The sequence below is a fragment of the Cariama cristata genome, unplaced genomic scaffold (assembly GCF_000690535.1).
Source record: "Cariama cristata isolate BGI_N322 unplaced genomic scaffold, ASM69053v1 scaffold14032, whole genome shotgun sequence".
Classification (NCBI taxonomy): Eukaryota; Metazoa; Chordata; class Aves; order Cariamiformes; family Cariamidae; genus Cariama; species Cariama cristata.
This window is the reverse complement of record NW_009602231.1, coordinates 22,119-31,341: the sequence shown is the minus strand read 5'-3', so window position 1 is coordinate 31,341 and position 9,223 is coordinate 22,119. Positions and strand designations below refer to the sequence as shown.

The following is a 9,223-nucleotide window of genomic DNA, read 5'->3' as shown; positions in this document are numbered from 1 at the left end:
ACTGCGGGAATACATCAACTTCAGTGGCCGAAAAGCTCGAAATACTTTCTAAGTCTTCACATACATTTGGTTAGCGCTTACCAGTTTCAAGACATTTATAGAAGCAGTTATGGAGACACTACGCTGTTAAAGCTGCAACAATTTAAACAAGGCAAGTTAGGAAGTTATATAGATTTTTGTACTTTTCCCCTTTAATACATAAAAACCTGTCTCCTTTCAGTGTCCCATCCATAGTTAAACATTCTAAAGCATTTTGATCTAACTTCTGCTTTTTCAGTTTTGTATCGTCTGATCCCTTCACAACAAAACTCCAAGCGAACGCCTGCTGCAGTGGACTAGGGTTGCATGGCAAGAGGAACGGGAGCGAAGCAAAAGCACGGCAAGTGAAACCGACTGGATGTTTTATGTTTTTTCCATTAAACAGTCTATTTTAACAAACAGTACCAACTGTTAAAGGTAAAAGTATTGCTAAATCAAAGCAGAAACTTCCACTTAAATTCACGCATTCTTTCTCCTCCAAAAAAATGACGTGTTTAACTAAAATTTCCCAAGCACTTCTATAGGTGTTTCAGCCTGAATGACATTGTCAGTAATGTCTAAGTGAAGTTTGCAATGAACGGCTTTGTTAGGAGGCAGAACAGGAATGCAGCATTTTCAAAAACATCGAGCAAAAATCTCCTTATTTAAGGCTAAACGATGGAACTCAGAAAAGTAAAAAAGCAGGAGGCTTTACAGAGTAAAAAAGCTAGCAGTAACCGTACAGCACTGGAAGGGTGGCACGCTAATCGCCTCTGCCACAAATACCAACAAAACATCAATAGTTTGGGTGAGACTGACAGAGCAATAGACCTATATTTCTAATTTGACATTCATTAGAATTTTAACATTCAGCCACAACTCCACTCTAAGCTAAATTTAAGTGGCCAAAACTCATAGGTATAAAAAAAGCCTTCAAAACATATACTTAAAAAAAATAGAAATGGTGTGTTAACAAATGTATGCGTAAAACAGATTTATAAATAGCTACAGTATGAAAAATATTTCAGTGCAAAGGCAATTTTAAGATTTCTAAAAAATACATTACAAATAATCTGTTAACTACACACAAGAAATTTGTCACTGCTACTGGTATAAAATTTATACCCATATTAACTTTAAAAAAATATATACACCAGTGTTTTATGTAGGGGACGGTTCTGACTGACCAACATTCAAGTCTGCAATGGCAAGTCTATGTACACACACCCACACACACACGTACGTATTTCAACAGGTCTCTGCTGCGAGGACGTTCTTTGAAACTTAAAAGTGCTACATGTGAAATGGTACAAATACCTTCATCGTGGTGCTTAAAATTCTCTTCTCTTTGGTGTACTGAAATTTTCACAACTCCCTTTACAATCTCTGCTTGTCCTAGGGCATTTTAATAATATTTCACTGCTTGTTTAATGCAAAAATCACTCGGAATATCGTGAGGAACATTTCCTAGTAAGCTGATTTTTCTTTTATTAAAAAGTAAATTAGTAATAAACTATTTTGCATCTGTCTTTGGGTTTTTTTAAACACAAAAAGGGAAATAATTTTTCTCTGCCACCCTAGTCGATTCGAAAGACAACTAACAATGTCTTGGCCAGGTCTTCCAATAAAGACTGCAGCTCTCATTCCAAATATTTTGTTTTCACACTGAAATAAATTTTTTTCGCTCATGTCCTCCCAGAGGTATTTAATGACGATGGTCATTAACCAGTTCTAACCACCAGGCTGAAATGGACTGAAATCAGATTACTCCTTCAGGTATTTTTGCACCCCAAAATAAAACACTGGACTAAAGAAACAAGACAAGGACACAGCTAATAGTTGAATTAGCGCAAGGTAACATAAATGTAGCAGAGAAAACAGAAGTGCAAGTTGGCTGTCATTCTTGAAGTAATTCAAACAGAATCCTTGCCATCAATCTAGTTTCTGCATCACAACTGTTAGCGAACAGCCGTGTGCCGCCTCCTGGTTTGCTTGCCAAAATTAACAGTCGTGTGCTTTGTAATCCATCTACCATGCTGATTAGCTGGTATTTAACCATATGCACAAAAAAACCCCCCATAAATTAAGAGGATGAATCCAGACAGTAAAAAATGCTTATTTGGAAGAACAGCCTTTCTTCAAGGAAAAAAATGTGTCAAAAATGCTTAATATACAATGCTTTCCGCTATCCTGATTTTACAATCACAGGGGTAGGAAGCGGAAAGCGCAGTGAGTCATCTGCATCTTCGACAAATTGACAAAGACCTTTCAAGGCAAAACGCTTACATTCCAGTTTTGAGTAGATATCAACAGTGGTGGTATTTACCTATGTAATAGCCAACTTGACTTCCTATAGTGCGTACATACTCCACACAAGGATGGGTTTGCCTCTTTCTATGGGGGAAAACTAACTGAAAACCAGACATAGCCCTGATTTGGCCACTTACAAGGAAGTGAACATTAGAGAGTGTTTCTTGAAAGCAGATTTGCACAGAGGAAACACCAGTTTGTTCTACAGAAAGAGCAAAGAAAGAAAAAGGACAGTGGAAAATCAGAAACAGCACTTGTTAAATATGCTTTAGGAGACTTTCACTGGAGATAACTGAGGTCATTGCTTCTGGCTGAAAATTAAAACTGTTGAACTCAAAATGCAGGTGTCTGACTGAAACTATGCACTTCAGATAACAAAGAAAATTACTAAAGATGACAGAAGCAGCAAACGCACAAAAGTCTTGACACAGGATGAAGAGAATTTTTAGTGCTACCAGTCTCACAGTACCAGACTGTGCAGATTGTTCATTGCTCCAGCAGTTCAAAACATAAAAAGAGGGCTATGGGCCTGGAAGGGTTCGTACTCCTAGCTCTTGATCCTGTTTGTCTGAACACTACCTCAGACAGCAAAAGCCACGTATAATTTAATATATTTCTGTGACATGTTTGTTTCCTGAAAAAAGAAATGAACAAAAATACAGTTTTTAAAGGCTTGACTTGGTGTTCTGTCATACAGAGGTTTCCAAACCTGACCCACTGTAGCGGTAGCCCGCACTGGCACGGCAATGCTTATTTGCATAGCCAAAGACAGACGGAAGTACTGAATAATCAACGCCTCTCCAGTGCGTAAACATCATTTTTTTAGAATGAGAATTAGACCTTCTTGCTGGGGAATTGCTGCAGTCACTGCTCCTGTATCCTGGGCTTTTCAGACAGGCAAGAGGTGTGAATTCCGAGATGTGCTCCCGACAGTGCCTTGATGCATTCTGTTCAAGGGAAAAAAAAAAAACACAAAACCAAATACACAGTAAAGAGGTGATTTTGGAGCTGAAAGTCTACAACTGTGCTCTTTCATGGGGCCACTGTGCCCTTGGTATAACAACGCCTTTCACTAGATCACCACTCTGGCTATTTGTTCCACGTAAAGGTATAACCCCTCATGTTGCTGAGCAATCAAACACTTTCAACATGATTAGTTTTATAATAAGACCTACAGATCCAGGCATAATTTTACATATCATCTCTAAACCTGATAATGGGCTCTTCAGAGAACAGATGAGGACACAGAGGACTGCTCTCAAGTTGAATTGTTTTGAATCAGGGTTATATTTCATTTTGCCGTCTCTCCTGGTACATCTTTCTATCTCTGAACTTCTTTAGTCAGGACTTATGGGGAATTTTAAGACAAAGCAGATCCAAGTACTTTGCCCTGTACTTCCAAAGAGAGAGGGAATTCTTTACAGTCGGTTTGTGCTAATGGATGAACGTGCCAGAGGTTTAATGCACTTGCTTTGTACTTCTAAGCAGTATCGGATTTTGGACTTGCTTAGGTTACAGGTAGCATCCATACACGCAATTTATACCACACATCACAGTACTACCTCAGTCTAACTGTCCTTTAAAATGTATCTGTACCACATAATCACTTCACACGCTGGCAGAATCGGCACCTCCACTCGGGAAATACTCAGGACTACAGCAACACCACGGCTGCGTGACAAGACCCTGGAACATGTGCACAAACTAAAAGAAAATTAGCACAGCACTTTCCCCAAGGAGTTTATCCAATTCTTCTCACTAAATATACATATAATTTCCAGGTATGGAGGTTATGTGACAGTATTTAAGATATAAAGGTGTTATAAGCATGACTGAAATCAATGTCACTACTCACTCTCCAGGAATGCTACATAAGCCAGTTATTCTATATTCTATTCTTAATCATCCCCTTCCTCTTCCCCTGTTAACAGCAACACAGTAGCAAAAGGGACAAATCACAAAATTAATATTAATGATGTAGCTTACAGAAGTTTGGCTGAGATTTCGTATGACACTTTTAATGCTGGTCACAAGCTTGAAACACTACTCGTGCATAACCAAGAGCAATCAGAAAGCTTTCTTACAACAGATGCTCTTGGAAAAGTCAGCAAACTAAACCAAACTGCTCACTAACAGTGCGGCCTGGGTTCTTTTAAATACACATATAGACCAAATACCAACATTAATACAGAAAAATGCAGATCATCAGGTAACAGATTCGCAGACTTTGTTTTGGAAATGTCAGAGGGAGTCGTCATACACTGTATGGTAACTATTTTTCGTACTCTTCCAGGTAGAAAGTGAAGCGTTTTAGTTACCATACGTATTTCTAAAATTAAAATCATGGTTTATCTACCCATAGCTCCAAGGCAAGTGCTTTCAACCTGCCACGCCTGAAGCTACTCAAGAAAGCTGGGGTCTTCTACTACTACTTGTCTAGCAGTGACAAAAAGGAAAGCAAAAGCACCCCTCAACCGCCCTGAAGTCCTACACAGCCCAGTACGTTGCCTTTGTCCTCCTCCCATACTGGCACTTTGCACCTTCGCTTAATTCCTCATGCGCTGCTTTTGGGGTCAGGAGAGCATGAAGGGACTGGAGCAGATACAGCATCCAGGTGGGAATGTGCTGGAGTAAAAAAGCATCCCTTCTTACTTAGGCTTGTTGGTGTCATCAGTGGCATGGCAAGGAGGTGATGTAAAGCAGAGAAGTTCATTCTGCTGCCCTAGTGCTTGGAGGGTTTTGGAGCTCAGCACTCCTGCTGCTGTCTCAGGTGCTTGGCAAGGCCGCCACGCTGCCCGCCTGACCCGCGGCAGCGATGCAGCAGGGCACTGGTCTATACCGAACACATCGCTGTGGTCGATACGGTCAGATATACAGCCCCACCGTCCTGCTCACAAGTAACTCGCTTCCTTTCGTATGGTTATCGTCCTGTTTTACCGTCTGCATTTGGTCTATAGATGTATTCAAGAGCATGAGAGATGACAGATAAACTGCTCGTGTGTCAGAATTACTTCTGACCTTATGTATTCTACGCTACAGTGTAATGCGAGTACACTCTGCAATAACGATGGCAGTTCTTATAGAAGAAATGCCACACAACACCTATAGATAGCACCATGTACTTACAGGACTTTAATATGGGTAGGTTCATTCATGGTTTCGCCTTACATGAGTAAGTGTCTGAGACAAAAAAATCTTACCTGTGGCATGGAACATCTCTTGCAAAAACTAGGCTCTCCAAGTAAAACATAATGATTTTGTATCAATATTGATCAAGTACATCAAAAACTCTGGAGGAACAGTTGATTTGTAAATAGCACAGATCACCAATAGAGATTAATCCAAACTGGCAACACGTACAGTATGTTACCTAGCTTTGATCTAATTATGGCTCGGAAGCTGAGAGATTTCCTTCAAGAAGTGGCCCATCGCTGTTCGCCAGTGCATTTGGGGCTGTTTTATGTCTCATACTCTTCTGCAAGGATGAGGAAAAACAGTGAGGCTCTTGCTGAATACAAGAGGGAAAGGTGAATGAATTGCACCTTTTGGTACAAATGTAACTACTGTAGCAAAGTCCCGTAAAAGTGACGGATTTTCTCATAGCTCTAAAAAGGAAAGGTTATCCCGTGTAAAACAGGGTTTCCATTTCTTGATCCTGAGGTTAATCCTTTGAGCTGCTCTGAGGATGTTTTTATAATTCCATTTCAAAGTCTGTTAAAAATACTTAATTACCCTCCGAAGCACTTAACTGTACCACGACTCAGTACCGTGGGCCGTCTCTCCTGCCCCCCTGACAACGACCTGCACCGAACGGGAGAGGTCCCCGTGCTACGACGAGGCCAAATGGGTTCCCAATAAAGGCGCAGAGGCCCCGTCCCACAACTGGTACCTGGCGGGAGCGCAGACAGGGAGGGGATGGGGCCAGGGCTGGTGGTGGCCGACGTACGGCTTTGTCGTGGCCCCGCGGGGAGGGAGGGCAGGGCAGGGCAGTTACCAAGGTCACTTCTTCCATTGGGGCTCAGCTATGGCAAGAGCAAGGTTCGTTCTTTGCTTTCCACAGAAGAGGAGCCCCACACGTGGCAAAGGCAACAGTTTGCTGGTGACCGGGCTGTGCAGAGCCCCGTGCAGTTGTGGGACAGCAGCTACGCCCCACGAGGGACAGAAGAACGGTGAATCCCCAGGCCAAAGTACCACTGCGGGGTTCCCCAAGGGCAGCAAAGGGTAGAGGTCTCGTAATGAGGCTGAGGGGCTGATCTCGTGACTGAAGTGAAAGTGAAGTAAAAAACCAGCAGCCAGAAGTGAAAAGAAAAAGAAAAATATTTCTTAAAAAGAGAGAAAAGCACAGAAGTTATTTACAGCTCAGAATCTAAACACCTGGTATTTCAGCTAAAAGAGATTTGGGATTGCTGAACCACATCAACCGAAGTAACAGTTACAAAAATGAGAAGAGGGCAATTTAGAGTGAATTTATATTTTCCCTAACAGAGCTGCTGAGCTTCTGCTGTTAATGAAAGAAGAATAAAGAAAAAGGAACTGTAATCAATTAATGTAGACTGGATTTATTAAAAAAATACCCTATTGCTTTTTAGAAGTAAAGGCTGAAAGAAACCTCACAGCTGCACAATTTCCAGGTAAAGCACAAAATTCAGCTTGTTTCATTGAGCCAAAGGGTCACTGGGAGTGCATGTGTAAGAAACGAGCAGATTTTGACTGAAATTACTAAAAGGCAACAGATTCCTCCAAAGCTTTTGCAGAATTAATGTTTTAGCCCAAGACAGACAACAGTTCATACATGTGTGTGTGTATATAAATACACATGCACATATATGTATACACACCTGTACGTACATACATGTATGTGTACACACACATACAGATACAGCTCTGTGTGTGCGTCTCTATATATATCTATACGCATATCACTGAAAAGCGCTCTCAAAAAGCCCCAGAACTCCATCTGGAATGTTTAAAAACTTCTGAATGATGATGGCAAACACTCACGCAGCACACACCAGAGTGACTCTCAAATAACTGAAAACATTTAGAAGCATAAGAATTGCTTCAAGGGCGTTACGTGATCTTACTGCCTGAGGAGAACTAACTCGGGAACCTGGGAGGTGGCTGCTAGTAAGCAATATGGCTTATAGGAATGCACTAAGTTTAAAAAGAATTGTTTAAAAGCTCAGTTCAAACCAAGTCTAAGGCACTTAAAAGCCAATTCTAGCCATCAATACAAAATTACAGTCAATTTGATTGACTATACATTTTTGAAGGGGAAACAAGGGGGAAATGTATTTTTTATCTTAACTAGTTAAGAACTAAAGATAAAAAATCCACAATGGAAACCAATAGTCTCCTAAGTATTAAGTCAGAAATAGTTTTCTTGCAGGCTGTAAGGAAGCCAAGATTTACTAGCATTCCTTCTACTTTTATATTATATTAAACGTCATATACTTCTGGATCTTGAGCTGTTTTCTTTCTAGAAAGAGCACAGAATTTCCTAAAACGGAACATAAGGAAAGCTTAGTTTCAAAACACATGCTGGAAATAACTTATTAATAAAAAAGTTGCATTTTCTTCTATTGCAGCAAAGCAGATATATTAACACACTCCAACGATTGCTTAAGCGGCTCCCAGGAGCACCTTTTCTCTATGACTCTAGTAACATCAGCACAAATGGAATTATTGCTTCTTTGCGTGGCAACTCTTCCGTCTACTCAGGTACAACGCAAACAGGACACGCGCTCACCTACGGACAGACCAATGATTAAAATGGGGACCGAAGAATCCCAGATTCTTGAGGCAGAAACGTTACGTAAAATTCAGTAACAACAGTGACAAAAATGACAGTGACAGTGATGGACTGTGACAATGGTTCACAGAATCTCTGAGATAAACAGAAGGAAGAAAAAACTACACTAAAAAGTATTATTCTTCCAAATATAGTTGATGTGAATCAGAAATGGAGATAATGAGTACGGTAAATAACTTCTGATAATAAACTTTTTACTGTCCTTTGAATGAAATGGCCAAGCATGCAGAAAGGCAGAAAAAAGTCACCTTTTGTTCCATTAGAAACTTAGACTGCTTGAAGTCTGAGAAAGCATAAAGATGGTGGACTGCTCAACAGAAAGGCACTGGTGTTTAGTCTGGTTTCCCCAGCAGATTGTAGGAAGGACCCGTGCACATCAGTGATGTGTAAAGCAAGGTAGCAGTTATTTAGACAAAGCAGATTGGCAGACAAGAAGAAACAGAGAGGGAAGAAGAAACACAAGGGATATATCTGGTTAAAAGTCAAAGATTTTCTACGAAATCTTAAACAATGAATAATGCCAGTGTTAAGCCCAAAGTCTGCTTTACAATTGATTCATTTTCCAGCACTAATATACAAGGTAAGAAACGCTGTAATACCTTTGTTTGGGGCTTTTGTTTGCTAGCTTGTTTCTTTGCGTTAACCCATCCTCATTCTCTCACTTTCGACTTTTAAATTAAGCATGCAGAACCTATACTGAGATCAACTTCTTCCACAAGTAGCATATATGGCAGAGAGACATCTATTAAAGATATCGAAACAGAAAAACACGAAATGCTGATCTGCCTGGGAAGGCTTTTCTGCTGTTCTTGGTTCTTTCCTGTCCTCCTGAAGTGGGGCATTGTCACAACTGTACTTTCAAGGAATACAAAACAATGACAAGGGGTTTTACTTTGCAGATAAAAGACAATAATTTTTTACCTTTGCTAAAGGGGAAATTTTATTTTCTTTGGAAGTAAAGTTCCTTTACTCCTTTCCTCTTAATGCAAAGTATCTTCTCAAACAAACATCAAAATGCTAACTAATCCCTACGCACACGGCTGCTGGTAACTCACAATTTTAACCTACCGGGGCAGCTGATGG

At 40.4% G+C, this 9,223-nt stretch overlaps 1 protein-coding gene across 1 annotated transcript in view; it reads right to left on the bottom strand.

The window, feature by feature from the left end:
- Positions 1-2,768: 2,768 nt before the first annotated feature.
- The window catches only part of LOC104157367 (probable phospholipid-transporting ATPase IH), a gene marked incomplete at its 5' end in the record, with an annotated part of 28,177 nt that continues 21,722 nt past the window's right edge, over positions 2,769-9,223 (bottom strand). Inside the window, one exon of the mRNA XM_009694675.1 lies at positions 2,769-3,275. Within this exon, the coding sequence (XP_009692977.1) occupies positions 3,018-3,275 (258 nt within the window). The remainder of the gene's footprint in view (positions 3,276-9,223) is intronic.